Raw genomic sequence first — 25,492 nt, 5'->3', positions numbered from 1 at the left:
GTCACGGGCTTTTTTGGACATTTAAGAATGACCACAGTCATCAGACAAAAGGTCTGCCTTGCTCAGGAGCTATACATAGATGTGCCCAGCGAAAGGAATATCTGGGATGCTGAGGGGAAAGGAGGCTTAAATCCCTGAGAAAGGGACAAGGCACACAAAACTGGGAAAACAGGAAACTGAGGCCTGCAGGCCTGGAAATGGCTCCAGAAGGGCACTGAGAGGTGCAGGGTGGTGCCAGGGTCCACGCTGGCTCAGGGCTGGCCCTGGAACAGCAGCATGGAGAGGTGATGGATGCCTGACCCAGGAGCTGCAGGTGAGGCTGCAGCCTCTGCCAGGAGGGCTCATTTGTGGTCTGAGCAAACCTGCCCGGGCTAAGTGGGAAATCAGCCTGGAAAGCACTGAGCTGCCAGGCCCACAGTCAGTGCAGGCAGCTGGCTCGGAGCAGCACGGAGCAAACACTGCTGGCAGCACTGCTCAGGCTGTGCCAGGCCACTGCCAGCGTTGTCCCCTGCTCAGGCTGTGCCAGGCCACTGCCAGCCTTGTCCTCTGCTCAGGCTGTGTCAGCACCCAGCCAACTGCCAGCTTTGTCCCCTGCTCAGGCTGTGCCAGTACCCAGGTCTGTGCCAGCCTTGCCCCCTGGACCTGTTTCCAGAGGACATTAGGAAACTGTGCTAAGGAAGGGGATCCCAACCCCTTTCCTTCCGTGCCATGGCTCTTTGGAAGCTGTTTGACTTCCATGAAGTGATGGGTTCAGCACAGTCTGAAGGTCCCTGATCAGGAGGTAGCATTAAACACCAGTAAATTAAATCACTTATTGTTTTAAAGCTGTTGTCTTGGAGCTCATCCGATGCTCCCTCTGCAGCATCTGAGAGCGGATTCAACGGATGTCTGGTGTGCCACAGGTGCCTCCCTGTCTCCTCCATCCCAGAGGCTGACCTGGGAAGCAGGGACTGCCAGCTCTGTATCCATAAACACACCAGCAGGACATGGCAGAAACACAATCCCACCAAGAGAACAGACTCTTCAATGAGAAAGAGAATTGTCTTCTCAAAGTTTGGATTGCCTGTAGAATTCTTGTTCCCAATTTCATAAAGAAATCAGCAGCAACCTTTGTTTTCTTATTCCTTTCAGCCCCACCTGAATTTTTTATTTAAAATTCAGAACAAATTTTTTTAAAAGCCAAGCTTGATCCCTAAGGATCCATATGATTAACAGCTGAAATTGAATATGAACTCATTAGGTCCCGCCCTGGAACTGCACACTTGCTGAAGAACCAAAGAACTCCTGCAGTTTGCTCTTGATCAATTCACATTATTTCTTTGATTCTACCTGCATTTCAATCAAGACAGCAAAGCACACACTTGTTATCCCTCTGCTAACCCAGTTTGGGCTTCTGTAGGAGCACAGGGGAAGAAGAGAGCCAGGAATGCACTCCCCAAAAGGAGCACGTGTCTGTTTGTCTGTGAAAGACTCTCTCTGCTGGGCACGGCAGGGGCAGGGCGGGCAGGTGAGGTCCTGGCACAGCTCTTGGGATATATTTGATTATTTTCTGTCCCAAAGCATGACCTGTGGCTGCTCCAGCCTGGCACAACCTGCCAGGATGCTCTGTGCTCTGCAGGGACGCTGAGTGCTCCCACCTAACTCAATCCTGAGCTCTAATTCCATTACAACCACGGCAACCAGGCACAACTTCCAGTCTGGGCTCTGGGATGCTCCCAGGGGCTGTAATGTCCAGGGAGGAAGCTCCTGGCAGGCCTGGAGCTGAGAATGTTTCCTGTGGCATGGGGCAGAGTGTGGGCACAGCTCACGGTATCATTATTGCTGCTAATAATGAAGGGATGGGACTATTTTTGGGCTGTTATTGCTCAGATAAACATCAGTCTCAGAGGCCGTGAGATGTCAGAGGAGCAAGCAGCTGGCCATAGCTCAAGAGTAGTCACAAGCAAAGTCACGGCATCCTGGCCTGGATCAGGGCTGGTGTGGCCAGCAGGAGCAGAGAGGGCATCCTTCCCCTGTGCTCAGCACTGCTGAGGGCACACCTGGAGTGCTGTACCCAGTCCTGGCCCTTCAGTTTGGGAAGGACGTTGAGACGCTCGAGCGCGTCCAGAGGAGGCTGGAAACACAAACCCTGTGAGGAACCACTGAGGGAGCTGGGGGTGCTCAGCCTGGAGAAAAGGAGACTCAGAGGTGACCTCATCACTCTGTACAGCTCCCTGAAAGGTGGCTGTGCTCAAGTGGGGTTGGGCTCTTTCTCCAGGAACTGATAGAACCAGAGGATACAGCCTCAACTGCCCCAAGGGAAATACAGGCTGGATATTAGGAAAAAGTTTTTTATAGAAAGAGTGATAAAGTTCTGGCATGGCTGCCCATGGAGGTGGTGGAGTCCCCATCCCTGGAGGTGTTTAACAAAGCCTGGATGTGGCACTGGGTGCCAGGGTTCAGTTGGGGTGTTGGGGCTGGGTTGGACTCGATGATCTCTTCCAACCTGGTCATTCTGTGAGTCTGTGAAAGTTTCTTTGTTACAAGGCAGTACAGAACTTTCTAACCCAATGAACAGATGCCACAAGGTTTATTTTGCTTTTCTAACCTATCACCTTTACTTACTTCTGCTGCACTGTGGATACTTTCACCAAAGTGACTTCTGTCTCACATGCACACATCTGCTTCTGGTGTAACTTCCAAACTCTCAGCTTATTCTATACAACCCCACCCCTACATTATAAACCCTTCACCATTTTATCAATACAATTTCTCACTCATTTAAAACATATTCTTACAACTATAGAAACATAAGTTTATGATTTTTCTCCTTAATGTCTGTGTATTGTATTTTTGCATCAATGCAAGTTTCTCCCAAGGCTGCAGATCAAACCCTTCAGTGTCTGTGGAAGTTTCTGGTTTTCTGATTCCCACACAGGGGAGCAGAGGATGCTCAGCCCCATGGCCTGGCTGGCACAGGGCTGAGCCCTCCCCTGCAAAGGGATCCAACTCTGGGCACTCTTTGCTTTTCCTGCATTTCAGAGAGGGCAGAAGAAGGGACTGGGCACCTGTCTGTCACCTGACAGAAGGGACAGGGGCACTTCCCACCCCAGGGACAGAATCCTTGGCTGCAGCCCTGGAGGGACTGGCAAGAGCTGTGCCAGGCTGTGGGCATGGGGAGCACAAACTCCAATGGCTTTGTCACTGCTGGCTTTTTCCTAAACTGCTCTGACAAACACCAGTGTGAGAACACCCAGCAAGGATTGAATCATCTCTGGGGGACCTCAGCACTGACAGTGTCCCTGCCCAGACTGACACAAATGTGTTTTAATGCAGTGTCACACGTCACAGGCGGCCCAGGACGAGTGACAGGGACACACACAGTGTCCTCCCTCTCTGCTGGGACAACAACAGCAATGTAACCTTTTCCTGCTGCACCCCAGAGGGGACAAATCCCACGGGAACAGCACTGGGAAGGTGAATCCTGAGGAGCTGCAGCTCCCATAACCTTGGGATGCACACCCAATGCCAGCAGGAGAGAAAGGGGGAAGTGCTGGGTGAGTTCTTGATTTCCTTGAAGGATCTAGGGCAGGGAAAACTGGTTTTAACTAAGAAGCAGCCTAGATAGTATTTATGAAAGAGGGATTAATTCCTGCTGTGGTTGTCTACAGATTTCATAGATTATATAAAAATGTACTTGGGCAGAACAAAGACATTGAAAAGCAGTATTTAAACTCTACCTAAAATATTCTAACTCCTCCATTAATACATGCTGGGCAGGAAGAGAGTCCCCAAAGGCTGCCATTTTAATTAGAAATCCAACAGGAAATGCTGCCTGATGACAGCTGTCAGGGCAGGAATCCCAGGAGCCACAGCCAGGGAGAAGGAGGAGATGTGCAGAGCTCTTTGAGGGGTGTCAGACACCAGGATCCCAGCAATCCCAGAAACAGCAATAACAGCTGGGCAGGGGGTTGGAGCTTCAGGAAAATTCAGGGTTATAAACCATCCCTGTGTCTGTGGGAGGAGCTCTCCGGAACCCCCAAAGTGCCCTTGGAAGGGGTTGCCTGTGGAAGGAGCTCCCAGGAACCCCCAAAGTGGAACCCTTGGAAGGGGTTCCCTGTGAGAGGGGCTCCCAGGAACCCCCAAAGTGCCCTTGGAAGGAGCTCCCAGGAACCCCAAAGTGGAGCCCTTGGAAGGGGTTCCCTGTGAGAGGGGCTCCCAGGAACCCCCAAAGTGCCCTTGGAAGGAGCTCCCAGGAACCCCAAAGTGGAGCCCTTGGAAGGGGTTCCCTGTGGGAGGGGTTCCCATGACTGAATAGCTGCTGTCTCAAGGAGCATTTCCTGGACTGCTTTTGGAATTTGCTGCCTTTTCAGTTTCATTGGCTGCCCCTATCTATGCTGAATATAGCAGCAAAAATTAATACAGAACTCATCTTTTTCTAGCTGACTTATTACTTTGCAGGATTTTCTTTTTATCTCTTCCCTTTAAAGGAAAGAATGCCAAGCTTTTCCTTTCTTCCAGGTTGTTCTCATCAGATTTCTCTGAATTCACTTTACCCTCTGGGGTAGAAGTAGCCCAAGTAACTAAAATTGGACTATTTTTAGACTCAGGTAACCTACAATGGCCATTTATATTATTTTTAGTGCCTGTTTCCACCCTGTGCTCCCTCAATGTCTGTTCTCTTTTCATCCTCTCCAGCAGAGCAGCAGAAGGGAAGAAATTCTAGAGAAGCAGCTTCCACAGAGAAGCTCCACTACAAAACACAAATGGAGCTGCATTGTGTACTCACTCGTGTTTACTCTGCTTGGTTCTTGTTCAGTTTAAAGGAAACTCAGTCCTGTGGGAATTCAAAACCTGCTCACTGCACCTGTCCTGCCTTGCCCTCCATGGCCTGGATCATTCTCCAACTCCAAGCTGATTTAATGACACCTCATTGCTGTGAACCCCCAGGCCAGCAGCAGGAAAAATTTCCCCAACAGAAAAAGCAAAAATGATGGTAGCAGTCCTGAGAAATGGTATGGGGGGATGAAGTCCCCAAGGATGGCAGCACTGTTCATTCCTTACAGCTCCCAGCACCTCTGGGGTTCATTCACAGACATTCTGGGGGGATCCAGCTCTGGGCCTTGCAGAGCCACGCTGGCTGTGCCTCTGGGGGCTCCACACTGTGCCACGTGGCTGCACCTGCCCTGGAACACAGGGAAGGGCTGCACTGAGCATGGGGATGTGGAGAACACCCTGCCCCACCCTGGCACTGCCTGCAGCACTGCCTCACAGCAGCAGTGCATTTGGGGGAGCTCAGGGAATCACTCCTGCCTGCAGCACTGGCTCACAGCAGCAGCAGCAGTGCCTTTGGGGGAGCTCAGGGAATCACTCCTGGCTGCAGCACTGCCTCACAGCAGCAGTGGATTTGGGGGAGCTCAGGGAATCACTCCTGGCTGCAGCACTGGCTCACAGCAGCAGTGCATTTGGGGGAGCTCAGGGAATCACTCCTGGCTGCAGCACTGCCTCACAGCAGCAGTGGATTTGGGGGAGCTCAGGGAATCACTCCTGGCTGCAGCACTGGCCCACAGCAGCAGTGCATTTGGGGGAGCTCAGGGAATCACTCCTGGCTGCAGCACTGGCTCACAGCAGCAGTGGATTTGGGGGAGCTCAGGGAATCACTCCTGGCTGCAGCACTGGCTCACAGCAGCAGTGCATTTGGTGGAGCTCAGGGAATCACTCCTGGCTGCAGCACTCAGGGAATCACTCCTGGCTGCAGCACTGGCTGGCTCACAGCAGCAGCAGCAGTGCATTTGGGGGAGCTCAGGGTACCAGGGAATCACTGCTGGTCCCCCAGTGCTGACCTCCCCAGAGCTGTGCTAAGGACAGCACTCAGCCCATTCACTGTGGAAGTGCAGGTGTCCTGCCTGTGGCAGGGGGGTGGAACTGGATGATCTTTAAGGTCCTGTCCAACCCAAGCATTCTGTGATTCCATCGTTCCATGACGGCTGTGACTGCTCCATGTCTGGGTTTGTACTGACACACTGCAGATCCCACACAAGCTGGGACTCCAGGAGTGGTTCAGACCCACAGCAGGAATTGAGGAAAGCTGACATTGCCTTTTCTCCCCCAAAAAAATCCTACTGGAGTGGTCAAACTGCAGCAGGGCTGGATCTGTGCCCTTGAGAGCAAGCCCTGCTGGAAGAGGGATGGAGAAGGTACCAGTGCAGTGCTCCAGTGCTTTGCATTTCCCATAATGGGTGTCTTTTCCAAGAGCACTGCCAACCCAGGTGAGTTATAATTCAGTGTCAGATGGTTATGAATGAAGCCGGATCCCTGACCCCAGAAAACTTTGGCAGAGCAAGAAATGGGAGCAGCTGCAGCCTATGGGATCAGGCAAAGGCACGAGGGACACCTCCTAGGCAACATCAAGGGAAAGCTTTGGCACTCAGCGATTTCCTGTTTCAAATAACACCACCAAGTTCTTGCTTTGCACTTATGGTGCTCTCCTTCACAAATGGAACTGGGATTAAGCTGCACATGAGCAGTTCTGCCAGAGCAACACAAGGTAAGCAAGTTGGGCTGTTCCAAAAGCCAGAACTTCAGGGCTTCTCAGCAGCCTGTGAAGGCTCTGAACATCAAAAAAAAAACAAGCATAAACTGAGCATGGGATGAGGCAAATGCAGGGCACTAAACTTGACCTCTTCAAATTTCCAAGCCTGGATGGGAGACCCCAGGTGTGAGTCTGCCCTGACAGTTTGGGGCTCAGAACCCTGAGATCCCAGGTCTGTGTCCCATACTCTTGAAATCTCACAGAATATAAGAGTTTGCATCCTTCCACTAAACCTGGATTCACAGCACCATCATATTCCAGAGTTTAGTGTCCACGGTGGTGAGACCTGGGAATTCAGTGAGGTTTATCTTCATGACCACCTAGACCTGGAGACCTCCTCCAGGGAATTTGCTCAGAAGCACACGGATGGGTGTGGGCACTCCCAAGGGCAGTAAACAAAATAATCTGAGGGATGAAATTACATACCCCCAGTGGGAAGACTGAAAACGGAGTCAGGAACCCCAGTTATTAGTCTGGATCTCCCTAAACCACCAGGAACCTCAAGCTCTGGAAGGACTGGAGTGGTGTTCAGATGTTTAATGAGTGATTGGTGTTTGAAGCTGAGCTTTGTAGCTCCCTAGCACAGAGACAAGAGATGATCTGAGCATCAGGATTTCATTATGTACTCCAGCTGTGCTCCAGATATCGTGGAGGATACCGTGGACTTCTGACAAGACAAAGAATTTAGTGATTGTCTCTTCTTCAGATCTGCTGGATGATGAAAAGGAGGTGAGGAGGGAAGTGTTGAGAACATGAGGGATGACATGAAGGGGCTGGAGCGGAATGTATTAGCATGCAATCAGAGAAAACCCTAAACTGAACCTCAAGGCAAAAAACTGACTGGAAGGGTTTTTGTTGCGTCCCTGGCAGTGCCCAAGACCAGGCTGCACGGGGCTTGGAGCAGCCTGGGTAATGGAAGGCGTCCCTGCCCATGGCAGGAGGTGGAATGAGATGAGCTTTAAGGTCCCAAACCAGCCTGGAATTCCATGATTCCATGACAAGCAGCATCACCCTGCTAAAGGAAAGGCAGGAACTCACACATTTAGGGCATTGGGAATCAGGGCTGATGGGGAGCACAGGAGGCTCTGTGGGCAGCTGCGGCTGCACCTGGATCTGCCCAAGCCAGCACGGCCTGGCTGTGACTCAGTGTAGCCAAGGTGACCTGGCAAGCCTGGCAAAGTCACCAAGGGAAGGCCAGCAGTGACAGGCAGGGCCAGCACACAGCTGAGGGTGGCCAGTCCGTGCTGTCCCCTGCAGCAGGGCCGTGCTGAGGGGTCAGCCCCACACTCCTCCACGGGCAGGATGTCCTGCTCTCAGCAGGATTTCCAGGAAGCAGCAGGATCTCTCCTAGCCATCCCGGGGAGTGGTGGCCATGTTCCTGCTGCAGAAGCTGAACCTGGCACAGCTGGCTCCCAGTGCAGCCAGCAGGACCCAGGGGAGGGCACAGCTTTGCTGTCCTGCTCCCAGCAGGCTCCAAGGACTGGGACACTGCTGCCCCTGAAGGGTCACCTCGCAGGTGGTGATCCCACCTGGGCTGCCACATTCCCAGGCTTCCACCCGGAGTCAGGCACTACCGCCCTCATGGGGCTGTCCCAGGCTCTTCCCAGCTCGTTCCTGGCCCCGTGTCCTGTCACTTCTCTGCTGCCAGTGCTGGCATCTGAAGCTGGCAGCTGCCTCCCATCCATCAGCACATCCCTTGCTCCGTGCCAACTGTCAATTAAGGTGGCACAGGGGTGCAGCCTTCCCACCTTCCTGGCTCCACAGAGCACGGAAGCAGCAGCCTCGGGCAAGGGGCTGGGTGTTGGCTGGGAGGCACAGCGAGCTCTGCACCAGCTGCAAACCAGAGCTGAAGGCAGGGGTAAGAAGCCCCTGTGTGGGGTGCTGATGTCCAGCCCTCCTGCTGAGGAAATGCCCTGGCTGGGGTAAAATATTCCCCAGCCCTTTGAGCTTCGGCTTTCCCCTTCATTCACTGTGGAAATAGCCTTGCCCCACAGAACAGCTTCTCCCCACTTCCCAAACAGCAGAGGGAGTTCTGGGGTGGCATCCAACAGCTCACATATCCCCCAGGAAGGAGGGAGCACAAGGCAGCACAGGAAGGCAAATTTTGTTCTCCAAATGACCAGAAAAATTGCTGGCTAATCAAAACAGGCACTGCTTCACTGATTGTAGCTCCGGCTCCTCTCCCCTCCCAGTCCCCCATTAGCTGATCAGGGTCAACTGCTGGGCTCTGCAGCTCTTCCCCTGTGCCTGCAGGGCCTGCAGAGGCGGGAAGGGGAGGCTGGAGGAGCAGCACATCCTGGGGAACCGTTCCTCAGGCAAGCAGGGGCAGAGCCCTGCAGCACTGTCACCCTGGGGAGCTCCCACACGACTCCCGAGCCTGGGGTGTGCAGGAGGCTGTGCAGGGGTGTGACCTGCCCAGGTGTGTGAGGAACCTGCTCAGGTGTGTGAGGTACCTGCTCAGGTGTGTGAGGTCCCTGCTCTGTGCAGGGGTGTGACCTGCTCAGGTGTGTGAGGTCCCTGCTCAGGTGTGTGAGGACCCTGCTCTGTGCAGGGGTGTGACCTGCCCAGGTGTGTGAGGTCCCTGCTCAGGTGTGTGAGGACCCTGCTCTGTGATGTCACCGACACCCAAAGGGACAGGGATCAGCCTGCTTTCCTGCAGTGCTGGGGAAGCTCCAAGAGCAGCAGGGATCCCTGTGCCCTGGCTGTGCAGCTGCACTCGGGCTGGGAGCAGGCTCCAGCGAGCTCCCACTTCCCAGCAGATGGGAACTGCTGCCAGCAGCTGCAGGTCCCCAGCCAGCACTCCGTGCAGCACGGCCAGGCTGAAGGCTGCAGATAAGGGGGGAGTGCTCTGAGATAAGTCTCCTTCCAAAGGCTCCTGGAGGAGTTTGCTGCATGCTGTAGCTCGGGGAGGGGAGGAGGGAGAAGCTAAAGGCCAGAGGAACATGTTCCAGCCTGTCTCCACACCTCACCACCTGCATTCCCAGCACTCCCAGCCAGCCAGGATGGAACTGAAGTGTTTTTTCCATCTTCCCAAAGTGGGCTGTTCTTCCTTCCCTGCCAGCTGCTCAAATGACCTTGAAGATGAAAAGGAGAGGGGCAAAAATTCCGTGTAAGAGAAGAACCATCCCCGTGTGCTTGTACCTCATGTCCAGCAATGTTACTGCCGTGGGACACGAGAGCAGATCCAGGGAGGACTCCTCAAATTCCCTGGAGTGTAGCTGCACTCTTCCCACCACATTGTGCGCGAACTGCTGGATGGACAGCCCAAAAAACGTGACAAATATTGCTGCTTGGAATATCTGCCAACAGCCCCTGAAGATCAGATAATCCCATGCCTGGACAGACTGGGAGATGCCACAGCCCTTGCCCAGCTCTTCCTCCTCCTGTCTCCTTTCACAGGAGCCCCTTCATCCTGCTGCCCTCCCCTCGTGCATCTCTTTCCCATTCCAGAGCTGGACTGACTCTGCCTTATGCTCAACACAAAATACCAATGTGTCTTTCAAATCTGGAGGGAAGAGAGCTGAAGTGGAAATTCTTATCTGTCCTCCCCACCAGCCTGAGGTGATTTATCAGCTGCAGAGGCTCCTGGTGGGATGTCTGTGACTGCTGGCAGGGAACAGACCTGGGCAGGGAGCTCAGAGTGCCAAGGGACAAGGCTCACCCCCATTCCTGTGGAACACTGGAGAAGCAATGACCACCCTGGATCACAGATTTTTCACTTAAATCGTGGATTTTTCTCCTTTCTACAAAGGACAGCCCTTGTCATCCTTCCTGTGCATTCAAGAGTAGATGGGAATGGAAAGGAAGGTGCTGGCTCCACTTTGCACCTCCCATGGATGCTCCAGCACAGGGCAGGGACAGGGGGAGATCCAGGGAGAGGGAAGTGGTGGGCTCATGACACCCAGAGTTCAGCAGTGCACTCATTTACTCCAAAGCACCCGAGGAACATCCCCTCCAGCTGGGCAGAGGGCCTGACAGAAGCCTCTGGACTTTGGCTGCCCCAAGTTTGTGTAATTAACTGCACAATTCCAGCCTAATTCCCTGCAGCCTCAGCAAGAGGCACACAGTTGGGATAAAGTGTGATTAGTGGCTGTTTGGGTGATGCACACTGGAGAGGAGGCTAATCAGCCCTATTCCAGGGACAGCCTCTCCAAACTGGGCTGCACTGAGCAAATCAAGAGGAATTAACACACGGCAGTTTGCTGGGTGAAAAAAATATATAAATGAAGAAAAAACAAACACAGCTGCTGCGTCTTAACTGCTCTCCACCCTCTCCAGGGACTTGAGGAAAAGCAGGCCTGTCAGCTCCTTTAAGGGACATTATCCTCACAGTTTCTCTCCAGTGTTTACAAGGAAGCACTGCTGCTGCTTGCTGGAGTGCTTGTCAGTGCCAGCACAGAGAGAGGCTCTCCCAAAGTTCACCCTCTGGAGCTCCTCCATGCTGGAGCAGAGCTCAGGTGATCCCAGAGGAGGGATCCAGCTGCTCCCTGCTCCCAAGCTCTGCTGTCTTCAGCCATCTTCAGCTCTTGACTCACCCCTTACCTCAAGATCTGCCCTCAGGCCAGCCTCCTTCTGCTCCAACACACACAGACCCTGATTGTTTCTTGATGACCCATCCTGGCTGGATCCAAACCTTAGAAACAGCCTCCCCAAATTTCTGCCTGTCTCCAAAGCCCCAGGAACTGGACACCCAGAGAAACCACAACCCCAGCCTCATTCTGCTCATGTCCCCTCATGACCCCAAGCCCACTGGATACATCCCAGACTGATGAGGCTGAGATAAAGATGGGAATGTCCCACCCAGGGCAGGTTTCTAGTGAGGAGAGTGAACAGTGTCCCCAGCCCTGGGGACAGGGCACCCTGCAGAGAGGTGTGTTGGTGTCACAGCTCTGCAGCGTGGCTCAGAGTGCCTGGTGGCTCCTTGGGGGGCGAATGAGCTGCAGCTGATACCTGTGAAGTGCCTCCATTCCATGGCAGGGGGACAGGGTGGCACTGCAGGCCCGTGGCTCAGCCCACGCCCAGAAGGGAGCCAGGAGAATTCTGGTGTTTCTGTTTTCAGATCACATCTCTCACTTTCTCTTTCCAGCTGTCACCAGAAGCAGAATGTTCCCCCTGACGAGGCCTTCCCTGATTCCTGGCTTCTCCCTCATAAATACTGGATGAGCAAATGGCAAAGACACCAGCAGCAGCAGCTCAGCAGGGACAGGACTTTGCATGTGTCACTGACACTCCCCGTGTGTGCTGCCACCACGCCAGCAGTGCCAGGGTTGGACAGGGGGCATGTTCATGAAAAGCAGGGCAATTACCTGCTCTCTTCAATTCTACGGCACAGTCTCGTTGGGGAGCTTCAGGACAAGCATTGCCCAGCTCTGGCAGCTGCTGCTCTGCAGGACTTCTGGCTTGGGAAGGGAAGGAGACACAAGGGAGGAACAGGTACCAGAATTCTCCTGACCATGTGAGAGCCGAGAGGGTGAGAGGCATAAGAGAGAACAGGGGCCAGGCACTCCTGGGAGTGAAGAACTGGGAGGAAGATCAGCACCATTAGAATCCTTTCCAGGTGAAGTGGTGCTTGGATGAAATGAATGAAAAGTGCTTGTATTGAAGTTCTAAATGTACTTCCAAGTCCTTTTCCAAGAAGGAAAATGATTCCATGCATTGCAAAGAGATTTCAGAAATATTTTCCATTCTAATGTGACTCTGGGAATGTGGAAATTGCCTCACTCTTTTCTCTAGTCCTTGGAGTATTCCTGCTTAAGCAAAAGTGGGAGAGGGAGGAGTTAGAGCAGAAAATGAAGCTTAAAAATATGCCTCCTTATGAGAGCAGCAAGAATAAAATGTCATCTCTTAGCCCTGGAAAAGTTACCACATTGATTTCTGCTTCACAAAAATGAGGTTAAGTTGAATGCATTAAGCTGGCAAACTGGATAATTGCATGTCCTGAAACTGTCTTCCAAACAGCTCTTTTCACAGCAGGGCTCAGAAAATAACTTCATCAATGAGGCTGCTGCCCATTAAACCCTCACACAGCCCTTTGGGCCAGGCTCTTGTCCTTCCCAAGAAAGATTTCTCCTTCCTTCATCTCAGACTGGTGGGAAAAGCAAAGCTGTTTTCTTCCATTGCCATATTTCTGGCAAAGGAGAAAATTGGGTCAAACCCAAAGCTGAGCTCAGGGCTGGGGGCTTCCAGCTCTGGCTCCCCACATACTCGCAGAGCCTGGAACTGTGGCTGGCAGACCAGAGTGGAAGGAGAGCTGCTCAGAGGCAAAGCTTGGCCTCTGAGGGGGTTTGGTGCCCTGGGGAAGAGCATCCCTTCCCTTCCAGTGGGAGGGCAGGAGGAGCCCAGACCCTTCTGCAGGGCTGGCACTGCCCTGTGCCGTGCTTGTTGAGACAGCTGTAACAAACAGAAGAACACCATGTGTTTAAGAAGGCTTCTCTCTTTTTTTTTTTTTTTAGCAGCATGCTGTCTTTTTATACCCTCTCACGAAGTTTATACCTATTCATTGGCCACAATAAATCAACACAATGTTCATTGGTGCAGGGTGGTCTCCACCACTGTTTTCCTCCAAAATCTAACTGCAGGACCCTCGTTTATTTCTTCTTCTCCTCCATTTCCACACCAATGGCCTTGGTAGAACTCCTTTCAGGGGCAAAAGTAACTCTTATCAGCTTCTCTTCTTCAACTAACTCTTTCTGAGTCACAGGCCAGCTGTGAGCCCCTTCCCCACTGTGCCCCAGCCCTGTGTTCACAGCACAGGAGGATGCTCTGAGGGGAGAGGAAGGAACTGAATTCAATCTCTCCTGACAGAAAGCAGCTCCCCACTGCCATGCTTCTCAGAATCCTCTTCTCCTCCACCAGCTAACTTGATTTTTGGCCACGGTGCTGTCTGGGCCAAGCTCCTGCCTCATTCACACAACTCCCAGATCTGGCACGTTCCTCTCCAGCCCTGCCTTGCTGAACACAACCAGGGAGGCAGGGAAATGCTGTTCTCTCTGGCTGTCTCATTACAGTTTCCCACTTGATGTGAATGCAATCAATAGTGCCTTCCTGGAAGAGGCTTTGAAGAGGAGCCATTAATTTGCACCCACTTGCCAAGGCTAACGTGCCTTAGACAAACTGGCCTCCCAAGTCTGGGCTGAGCCTGGCAGAACGTGACTCTGAGGGACAAAACCAGAGTTGGCATTGGATCAGGAGCCCAAGTGGTAACAGGAATCTCTCTGTGGAAGGTTCAAAAGCTGCCTCAGCTGTCCCCAGCACCAGCACTGTCTGTGTGGGTATCACAGATGATGCGCTGGCAGCAGGCTGTGTGGGCTGGGGGCACAGACTCGCCCTGGGGTGCTCAGTTCTTGCTCCAGGGAGGGTGCAGCCCTTCCAGAGGTCTTCATGGTGCTCCTTCTATGGAGCACAGCCCTTCTGAGGGGTAAATCTGTGCTCCCACACATTTCAGGGAATGGCCACTGCCCTTGCTGCTTCCTGAGCTCACAGCATTGGGATGTGATTTAGAAGTACCCTTTAACTTTGCCATTGGAATACAGGGCTGTCAGACCTCTGTCCCTGTTACAAACACAGCTTACAAAAGCTGCTGCTCTCTGCTCAGCCCTGGAGGGCTGTGCCCAGCTCTGGGCTCCTCAGGACAAGAGGGACACGGAGCTCCAGAGGCTGCAGAGGTGAGGAAGGGCCTGGAGCACCTCCCTGCCGAGGAGAGGCTGAGGGGGCTGAGCCTGGAGAGGAGCCCCAGCTGAGAGGGGCCCTCAGCCCTGGCTGTCCCTGTGTGCAGGAGGGGCAGAGCAGGGCCAGGCTCTGCTCCAGGCCCAGCCATGGCCCCAGAGCCACAGGCAGGGACTGAGCCCATGAGCTGCCCCTGCACAGGAGGCACAACTCCTGCCCTGGGCAGTGCCCAGCCCTGAGCAGAGCCCAGAGAGGCTGTGGGCTCTCCTCCCTGGGGATGTTCCGGAGCCCTCCCAACACAATCCTGTGCCTGGGTGGTGCCTTCCAGGCTGACCCACCGTGTGACTCAGGGGTAGGTGACAACTCCTCAGCTGTGCCCTGTGTGCCAGCCCCAGGGCAGGCTGGGCCCGGGCTCCTGCAGGGCTGCAGCTGGAACAACCCCCATCAGTAAAGCTCCATCAAACCTTGGGAAGTGACAGTGGCAGGAGGAGCCCTGGTGCCAGGCTGCAGCACATCCCTCTGTTATTGTAACACAGCAGTGATAATGAAGCCTCCAAACACAACAGCCCGAGGCAAATGCCAGGCAGCTGGCACGACGTGGGCACGGAGCTGAGGCAGCTGGTGCTGGCAGAGCACAGGGGATGTGAGCTCCACGAGAGACAGCAAACCCACAGAGGCCAGGGCTCAGCTCTCCTGGGGATGAGGGATCATCAGGAGAGCAGCCTGTGGCTTTAGGAAACCTGCACAACCCCAGGCCAGCAGGAAAGGCCAGACTGAGGGACCTTGTGACCCCTGACAGAGCCTGGGCACAGGCAGCACCCTGTCACTGCCCTGCTCATCCCTGCTCATGGGGACTTCCCTGCAGGAGGGAGGGTTTAACCCCACTGCTGCTGCCCGGGGCAGTGCCCAGCTGGTTCTGCCACAGGGGCACCTCTGTGCTGAGAACACACCAGAGCAAACCATCCCTGAGACAGCAAATGGCTTTCACTGCCACAGCCTGGCTCTGAGCTCCTGCCCTACAGACACTCTGTGCCCTAATCCCAAACCCCACAGCAGGTATTCCTGCAGGCACTCTGTGCCCTAATCCCAAACCCCACAGCAGGCATTCCTACAGACAGACACTCTGTGCCCTAATCCCAAACCCCACAGCAGGCATTCCTACAGACAGACACTCTGTGCCCTAATCCCAAACCCCACAGCAGGCATTCCTACAGACAGACACTCTGTGCCCTAATCCCAAACCCCACAGCAGGCATTCCCTGCTCACACCCTCTATTGACACAAGACACATTAAGCACTGCAGAAGGTGACTGTAGAAAAAAGAAAAGCTTTTTCCTGTTCATGGCAAGCTCCGTGGCTGCACAGCTATTCAAATATTTGCCTGGCTCCTTATAATTCATTAGAAGCCATTTTTGATGATATTCTCTTTGAAACTGTATTCCCAGTGCCTAGGTGGGGAGCTGAATTTGCATTAGAGCTGTAGAACTTCCTGCCAAAGATCAACTCCTCCACAAAAACTTTTCTGGGTGTCTTTCTCCTGGCACAGGGCAGGGGATGGAGCACTGGGGATGCCCATGGGCAGGAGAGGGGAAAATTCAATGTACAGGAATAAAGAACATCCATCTCCTCATGTTGTCTGCTCTCCCTCCACAAGGATGTTGTGCTGCACGAATGACAACAGTTCCATGTGAGAGGCTGTGGTTGGAAAACTGATATTCCAACAAGAGGGTTTTGCCATTTGTTTCAGAGCAGCCAGGATTTTCTCTGAGAGGAAAAGATGTCTCAAATTTGGGGTCATTTTGGGCAGTGAGAGTGAAAATTCCTGTATCTTGCATTATGGTTTTAATAAGATGCAAGCACATTAAAGAGCAGTGCTTCATAAGGCTTCAGAAATGAGGTAATGCAAATTAGGGAAGAAGCCCAGCCCCAATCCCCCTCCCAGCCACACTGCTGGTGTTTGTTGAGTCTGGTTTACCCAAGCCTGGTCAGATTTTAATGAGTTGCTCTCCTGGGCCTGTCTTGCTGTTTAACAGGACACAACTGCAAATGCTACCGAGAAAGGATCTGCTCAGCCCCTTGGGGCTGCCTGTGCTGCCTGGGAACAGTCACTCTGCCCAGCTCCTCCCCTCCCAGGATCCACTTACAGATTTGGCCTAGCATCCCATCACCCTGTGTGGGAATCAGAAAACCAGAAACTTCCACAGACACTGAAGGGTTTGATCTGCAGCCTTGGGAGAAACTTGCATTGATGCAAAAATACAATACACAGACATTAAGGAGAAAAATCATAAACTTATGTTTCTATAGGTGTAAGAATATGTTTTAAATAAGTGAGAAATTGTATTGATAAAATGGTGAAGGGTTTATAATGTAGGGGTGGGGTTGTATAGAATAAGCTGATGTGGGAAATGGATTTGTAGAGAATTCTCCAAGCTCACACAGTGTGCATCTGTATCCAAACGTTGAGATAAGAAATGCTGACTTAGAAATGCCATGGAATAGGACAGACATTGCTGAGTGAGAAATGGAGCTAGAAACAAGTTTCAAAGGATGCCTTGCAAGTAAGACTGGATACTTTGGAGAAATAGAGCTATGAAAGATGCATTTTAGATGATTGGCTTTAAGGCATGTACAGCACGGTGTGACAAAAGCTGATAGGCCAAGAAACACTTATTGTAATTAGGAAATAGTGGGTTTCTGATTGTGATGGTGTGAATTATAACATCTGCATTGTCTCACCCTTCACATGAGACTGAAAATGGAATAAAATGTTTTAAAACACCTCTTGGTTGCCCCATCTCTGGGTCAGAAAAGGGCCTAATCCCACAAATCGGTGCCCCGTGTGAGGATCGATCTCACGACCGTGAGAGTTTAGAAGTTACACCAGAAGCAGATGTGTGCATGTGAGACAGAAGTCACTTTGGTGAAAGTATCCACAGTGCAGCAGAAGTAAGTAAAGGTGATAGGTTAGAAAAGCAAAATAAACCTTGTGGCATCTGTTCATTGGGTTAGAAAGTTCTGTACTGCCTTGTAACAAAGAACTTGTGACTGCTCTTGAGCTATGGCCAGCTGCTTGCTCCTCTAAAATCTCATGGCCTCTGAGACTGATGTTTATCTGAGCAATAACAGCCCAAAAATAGTCCCATCCCTTCATTATTAGGGGTGACAATGATACCCCAGGCCACTAGCCACATTATTGTAATTGCATTTAGGAAAGGCTACAGATAGGTCAGAAGAAACAAAGGGAATTAGCAAATCAAAGGAGAATCACTTGGGAGCCATATTCTCATAGCTTCTGGAAGCTCTTTCCTGGTCCTTCCACACAGGCCCTCCAGCTTTGGGTCCATTTTCTAAACAGCTGAAGCTTCTGGAAAGTGGCATCATCTTTCAGATGGTCTGATCTGTGCCCAGTTGTTACTGGGAAGTTGTTACTGCGACTGAGAGGACACATTCCCTCCCTCCTAAAGCTTCTCTGTAATATGGAAACTTGAGGGAAGAAAAGGACGGCACTCAGGCAAATTTGCAAGTTTCAATAACGTAATAGCCTGAAAATCATCAAATTGTCCTTTGCTTCAGGTTTCAGCTGCAAAAACCAAAAGATGTATTTTTCTTCCTGAAAAAAAATCTGAAAAATCCTCACTTATGACAGTATTATCATTGTGATCTATATCAAACCCAGATAGTTCCTTTCCTTCCCATCACAGCCCCTCCCACAGAGTCTACAATCAAAACATTTTGGTTATCTTGGCCCATGTGCTATTTGGAAACCAATTTATAGGCGTAGGATTGTGCTGTTGTTCCAATGAATGTTCATAAGTCAAAATAGTTTGATGTTAAATACAGATTACTGTGCCCCAGCACCAACCATGGGGTAGATGCTGTGCATACAACAGGGAAAGCTCAGGAAACTGAGGGGGTTTTGACTGCTAATCTGACCTGAGTGGTTCATCCTGATTGAATCCATGGGTTCCATGGTGTTTCTGCTGTTTTTCTGTCTGTAGTATGAGGTCTGTAGGATGTTCATGTTCGGATCTCCTTTCCTTGGACACTCTCTCAGCTCAGCAGTGGGGAGAGCCAGCTCCCTAACCCTGGGACAGTGGGACAGAGGGACAATGGCACAACTGACCCTGGGACCCTGTGCTGCAAGTCCAGGAACCACTGACCAAGCAGGGTACCCCAAAGAAAGGCTGAGATAACAAGAGTTTCTCTGGGGGAGGACAAGGCCTGGGTGGAGCAGCCCTGTTTGCTCTGACCTGTGCTCCTGGCCTGGAGAAATCCAGGGAACATCACTGGGGCTGGTGATACAGATTTGAGGCAAGCCAGACCCCAGCCAGTGTGAGTGCAGCTGCCTACACTGCAGTCAAGCTCCCAGCTGCAGGGGAGACACAGCAGACACTTCCAAAAGACTCTATTTATGTTCTGCCCTTCTCGTAAATTCATTCATGGGACCACTCATGCAAAATGCATCATGCAAATGAAACTGCTACATTTGGAATTAAGCTTATTTTCGTACTCCAGTGAACATGAGTGCAATAGATTGTTTTTCTTGCCTTTTGCCTTCCTTTTCACTTCAGGTTGTTTGCCCAGCTGTATCCCCAGAGCACCTCTGTGGGATGTGGGGAGGATGGCAGAGGCTGCTGGGATGTGCAGCTCGAGCCCACGGACTCCTGAGCAGCGCTGATGTGGAACTGATGAGTGCCTGGCTGCTTTACAGCACTGCAGCCCTCGAGAAAGCTGCTCCTGCTCACTGCAGCCTCGCAGATAAATTCATGCAGAGCATGGACAATTGCAGGGGAACGAAGGGAGAGGCTGCTGGCAGCTGGGGAAGTGCCCCCTTATCCCTGCCCTGGCTCCAGCAACACAAGGAGCTGAGTGAGGAGGGCACTGTGTGTGCCTCCACAGAATGGGACTGCCCCAGCTCTGTGCAGTGAGGGGATGCTGTGCCCACATACAATGGCACAGTGATCCCTCTGCCCTGCACACGCTCCCCTAGGGCACACACTCCTCTCCAGAGGCTCAGCACGCCCTGCTCACATCTCCTCTCCAGCTGATCTGGTCAGAAGCAAAGAGCTAAAGAGACACTGCCAGCTGATGAGGCATGGACTGGGATGGGGGGGAACCACAGAGACCAGACCTGCAGCACCCCCTCTCCCAAGAACTCCTCCTTCATTAGCTGTGTACAGCAACCTCTTGCACACCCAGAATAAGTCTGGTCCAGCACTGCTCTGTCCTGGCACTCCCAGATCAGCACTGATGGGTGCAGGGAAGAAAGATGAATGTGGCCTTTCTGACAGGGATCATCTGTAGGCACTTCAGAGGAAAAGAGCTGCCAGCGTGGCTTCAGGGAGCACAACTCCCACGCAAGGATGAAGCAGCACTCCCCTTCCCTGTCTCCCTGCTACTCTGTGTCAGTCACTGCACCAATGACAGGGGATCACCCCTTCCCCCTGCCTCCCTCCTCGGTGTGGAAGCTGGAGAAGCTCCCAGTGTCAAACTCTCTCCAGGAACTGCAGCCTGGGCCGAGCCCTGTTTGACACAGCCGGTGGCGTTTGCTGTTTGGGCTCTGCAGTGCACACAGAGTCTGCATTGCAGTCCCAAACTGCAACCAGCAGCATCCCTGCCCTGCCCTGGCAGCACTGCCCCACCCTGGGGAGCCTGTGCCTCAGTGGGCAGCCAGCTGTGCTGTGCCAGGGCCCAGGACAGCAGCACAGAACAGCATCCCTGGAATGGCATTAGGAGACAGAAGCTAGGAATGGCTGCTCGGTCAAACTACGAGAAGTGAGAGAGGGAAAAACACTGATCTGTTTCTGTCTCATAATTTTTAAAACAAATTCAGTACAAAACAGCAAATATCCTTCAGTCCTCTTCAAGTACTTCCTGGAAGGGAAGTCAAGGAGCAGAGGGAAACAAGCAGGGAGCTGTGCATTGCTGTGGGTGCCTGTGAATCTGTGGAGAACCTGAGCCATCACCTCACCTTTGCTGAGCCGCTCGGATTAGAGGAGAGGGAAGCAAAGCAACCACGGGACAGACCAACACACCTGGAGAGATGTCAGTGCCCTGCTCAGCCCCTGACTCACTGAGTCACCCCGGAAGGACACTTGTGCTTTGTTCATCTCTCCGTGCACTCCTGCCAGCGCCACGAAGCCAATGAACCCACAGTGAATTCTGAGGGCTGGGGCTGCCTCTCCCCAGCATCTGTCCAGCACCTTGCCCAATGTCATCCCAGACCTCAACGAGCCTCTGCTCTGCTCTAAGGGAAGCCCTCACAAACAGTAACACCACAAGGATGAAGCCTGAGATTTGTGAAGTATGCCCCAGAGTGCTCTCCCTGTGAGCGTGGGCTGCTTGGAGGAGGGAAGGACTCAGCTCTACCATGAATTAGTGTTGTGACAGCTCGCTGCAATTGAGCCATGACTTGCATGGCTGCTTCCCCTTCACATTCCCAGGAGCATGCTCTGCATTAGATCATGCTCTGCAGCAGGCTCTGCTCCAAAGCACAACACAAAGTACGGGGACGAAGATGAAATTGCCCTGACCAGCTTTCCTTGTCCTGAAAATATGCTCCTGACATGTGAAGAGAGATGCAGGGAGCTTTCTCTCTGCTTTGGAGGGCACGGAGACAGGAGAAAAACAACTGATTTTCAAGCTACTTGCAAGGTTGTGGCTTCACCCACATTATTCCTGACAACTCACCCTGCATCCTGGAATACCCCCTGGGAGCAGCACAGGGTCCCAGGCTTGTGGAGATCCTGCTTTTCACCAGACCTTTGTCTGCAGATTGCTCCTCCTTCCTTTTTCCCTTAGCATAGTGTCAGAGAACATAGAAAGCAAGAGGATTCTAACGCATGCCCATGCTTATCTCTTCATTCAAGAGATAAGCACAGCGAAGCAGCAGATGGCAAACAGATGCCACAGGTTCTGCAAATCAGCTGCCTCCAGCCCTTTCCTCGGAGCTGTTCCTGGACCTTTGGGGGCTCTAAGAGGGCAAGCCCTCGCTGTCTGGCTGATTGCTCTGCTCACCAGCTACACAGTTCCTGCAAGGGGCCCACCTGTGCCCACCCTCCTGCCAGCCACGCAGCATCTCCACAGATCATGTGGATGCCAATCCCAGAGCCCACAGCACCAACAACGTGCAGAATTCCCTCAGGAACCTGCTCCAACAAAGCATCAGGCCCCGACACAAGGAGCAGGAAGGAGAAGGGCATTCAAGGAAAGCACTCGTGGGAGAACAGAGCTGACAGGCAGAGCCCGGGGCTGTCTCACCTCCTCCCACTGGTGGATGTAGCGGATGAGGCGGGAGAGGCGCAGCAGGCGCAGCAGGCTCAGGATCTTGGTGAAGCGCACGATGCGCAGGGCCCGCGCCGTCTTGTACACCTCGGAGTCGATGCGCGTCTCCACGATCAGGAAGATGTAGTCCACGGGGATGGAGGAGATAAAATCCACCACAAACCAGCTCTTCAGGTACTTCATCTTGATCCTCTGCGGGTCCAGGATGATCTCGGTGTTGTCCTCCACCACGATGCCTGTCCGGAAGTTGAGGACGAGGTCGATGAGGAAGAACGTGTCCGAAACCACGTTGAAGACAATCCACGGGGTGGTGTTTTCATCCTTGAAGAAAGTGATGCCCACAGGGATGATGATCAGGTTCCCTACCATCAGCAGCAGCATGGTCAGATCCCAGTAAAACCTGGACAGCAAGAGAGACATGTGAGATCAGGCACAGAGCAGGAGGTCGGGGAGCCCGGGTCAGCTGCACTGATGAACTCATCCATCTCTGCTGTCAGTCATCCCCTGTGCTCTGCTGCTCCGCCTGAGCACGCACACTGCACAAGCTGCTAATTGACTAATTAATATCAGAGGAACACTCCTGCTCTGCCTTCGAGGGCTCACAAAGGAGCTGAGCCAGGGCTGGGCATGCCTGCTTGAACACTTTCCTGGGAACTGGGAGCTGCTCGGGGAGAGACTGAAAAACCTGTGGTTACTACAGAGACTGCTGGGTAAGGAGAGAACGAGGACTGGGGAGGCCTCAGAGTCTGTGTGTCAATAAAGCAATGTGGGGTTAAACCATCAGGCTGTGCTTCTGCTGTCTGATCCTTCTTTAGAAGCAGCCAGCACTGACAGCTTTGGGATCAGGATGGAACTGGAGCCTGTGCTCTCATCTCCAGCCTTCAGTTCAGATTCCTGCCCAGCTGGACTCCAGGAGTTGAGCCCACACGCTACAGGCTCCCGTGTTGTACAGAAACCATCAATAAAGCTTGGAGTCACATGCCTGGAGATACCTATTCCATTTCTAAGGACAGTAACACCAACATTTAACTCCTGTTCCATGAAGCAGTCTCCAGGAAGCTTAACTTCACTCCAGTGGTAGCTCAGTGTTATCCATGGACCTTACTGTATCACTCAGTTTTGCTTTGAAGGCACACAGTCTGAGTAGAACCCCTAATTTATATGATTGGGATTTTTAAAAGATTTTCCACAGACACACAATCAGACAATGTGGTCCCAGCTCCCCCAGAGTGAGGACTAAAACCCTTCCCAGTGTCAGAGCTTGCTGAGGAGCCTTGCTGCCCAGCACACTGGTGCTCCAGTCCCCTCCCCAAGTGTCACATGTAGATGCTGATGCACTATGGGCTCACATTGCCAAGATTCCAGCAGCCCCACATTGTGCACTATGGGCCAGCTACTCTAATGGGCTAGCTACTCTACAATAATTACCCCTTTGTCACAGGAGATGAGCAATAACCTCAACAGCAGTGAGACCCTGCATTGACACTGATTTATCTGAGGGCAGTGTTGGGCTGCAGAAGGACGTGCACATGCTGCTCCTCTGTCTAACCTTCTACAGCCCAAATCCCCAAAATGTTTCAGGAGAGCTGAACTTGCTTTAAAGGCCCTCCAGCTCTACCTTGGTTAGTGGCTGTTTGGCTGGAACCTGCACCAGGCTGAGCTGCTGCACAACAGGATTTTCAGAGCAAGGCAACTACATGGTTTGTTAAACTCTCAGTAGGGAAACCAAAGGGCAGAATATACCTTAAAAGCCTTCTCTGTCTAGAGCCTCTCTCCCTGGTAAGAACACTTTAAAGCACCTAAAAGCATCTTTAAGATTCCAGCCCTTGCCCATGTACAGGCAGGGTCAGCAGCCAGCAGCACCCCAGCAATTCTCACAATCGTTCAGCAGAGGCTGATGGGAACTGATTTTAGAATAAGCGAAGTTACTCACAAACGAGCTTTCTAAAAATGACCTCAGCTGTCTCCTCCGGGCTCTCAAGGTGCCAGAATTCCTATCCTCCCCTCAGTCTGCAGGCACAGGGGTGCTGGCAGCACTCAGCAGTGGGATTTGTCCATCTGCCTCCAAGAGCAAGGCTGTGGCACCCAGCAATATGCATTAATATAAATCTGTGTTGTGAGCTTCCTTAATAAGGGCCCGAGATGATGCTGCAGCTTTCCCAGGCAATTAATCTGGATAATCGCACAATAGCAGGAAGTCTGGAAGCAGTGTGTGCATTATTACTGAAAATAAATAACCTGCCAGCCATCCTTCATTTGCCTTAGGGAATACACAAGGAGATAGGCCCAAAGAAAATGAGTTTTCCCAAGTTTCAAATTAATGGCATGAGCCTGGAACGGCCAGGTTTGCAGTGCTGGGAAGGCAAGTGCCTTTCTTCTGAGATCTTTGCTTTTTTGTGCCTCTTTTTAGGCTGGGTGGTGATTTCTACACTTGGGGACAGAGCCAGCAGTGGCAGGATGGCTCCCAGCTCAAGGAAGATGTTTTGTACACACACAAGGCCAGTGAAATGCTTTCTCCTGACTGCAGCACCCCCTGCTAGCCCAGCCTCTCCCTGTCCAGGGTGCTCAGCTCTCCTGCATCCTGACTTGCAGCAATTCCTCAGCTCCTCCAGCTCTTCCCTCCAGCCTGCTGCTCCTGAGCTGCCCTGGAGCAGCAGGGTGTGCAGTGTGGGCAGGGGATCAAGTGCTGAACCCCACTGCCACATGTCCCTTACAGCACAGCTCTCCTCAGGGCTGCACTGCTGACTCTGCATTATTGTCATGGCCCCTCAGCTCTGACCTTTAAAGCCACCACTTAAAACCAGGGAAGGGAAACTTCTGTATCCAGTGATCCCTCTAATGAAGGTGTCAGGGAAGAGACAACCTATTGAGGGAGGCAGAAAAAGCTGGAATACACCAAGAATCTGGCCTGCACACCAACTCCAGCACCTGAACTGCCTGGGAGTTAAAATTCCTCTGTTAAGATTTGTAGAGCTCCTGCACATTTCCATTTCACCCACATAGGAAGCAGGATCTGCTCACGGTGGCATCAGTGCATTTAGACTTAATTAGACTCTCTGGGCCCACAACACCTCAGAGGTCTGATACCATCCAAGTGTCATTTTGCATTTGCTCCCAGGAACATCTTTCCCCTCCCTGTAAATTACTGGCCACAATGACTAACGGTGCGTGTGATGTATGTAAGGGCAAGCACCAGTTATTAATAACCCATGTTTTCTGGATTTCTGTTGTTCCTTTCACCCAGGGATTCCACGGAGCTGACAGTGATGAAATTGGCTCTGCTGCACCCAGGAGAGGCAGAGTTATTATCCCTGCCTTGCACATAGAGGAGCCACATGGCAAAGTGAAGAGCGTGGGGTTTGTCCACGCAAGGCTGAGGCTAAGCAAGGGTTAGGACCTGAATCTGATTTTTGAGTCTAACCAGATCTGAAGCCATTCGTATGGTTTGCAAAAGAGCCTAACAGAGATGCATCTCTGGGATGTCTGATATCCTGTCTTCTTCTCACTTCTCTTCCTGTTTCCAAAAGCCTACATAAAAAATTAATAAATATGAATGTATTGTTTTATTACAGTTGACTCAGTGCAACTGAACAGCTCAGAGCACAGGGAACAGGCAGCACTATATAAACCAGATGTCTTGTTCAAACACCCTTGGTTTTTATACTCCGTCCTACTCTCTGCACACTCCTTGGATCTGAAAATCCCATTTTAACATGCACCACTACCTCGGATCTCTTAATTCTCGATGTATTATTTAAATAGAATGTATCTGAGAATTATTGTGGCACAGACACTTCAGGAATATGTGCTCCTTAAGCACTGCTGTGTCACTCAGCTGATGTGACAGCCTGTACACTCTGCAGGTATTGGTTTGTGGGTTTGGAATGCTGGACCATCTTTCTGCTCTGCCTAGAGCACACTGTGACAGCAGGCCAGGAATATTGCTTTTGGAAGTAATTTTTTACAATT

The 25,492-nt window shown here is 52.1% G+C and overlaps 1 protein-coding gene across 1 annotated transcript in view; it reads right to left on the bottom strand.

Moving 5' to 3' along the window:
* The window catches only part of HCN4 (hyperpolarization activated cyclic nucleotide gated potassium channel 4), a 97,284-nt gene that overhangs the window by 46,763 nt on the left and 25,029 nt on the right, over nt 1-25,492 (bottom strand). The window contains exon 2 of the mRNA XM_053987960.1: nt 21,500-21,923. Within this exon, the coding sequence (XP_053843935.1) occupies nt 21,500-21,923 (424 nt within the window). The remainder of the gene's footprint in view (nt 1-21,499; nt 21,924-25,492) is intronic.

Source organism: Vidua macroura, chromosome 12 (assembly GCF_024509145.1).
Source record: "Vidua macroura isolate BioBank_ID:100142 chromosome 12, ASM2450914v1, whole genome shotgun sequence".
NCBI classification, from domain to species: Eukaryota; Metazoa; Chordata; class Aves; order Passeriformes; family Viduidae; genus Vidua; species Vidua macroura.
The sequence above is the reverse complement of the archived record's forward strand: the minus strand, read 5'-3'. Positions and strand labels throughout refer to the sequence as shown.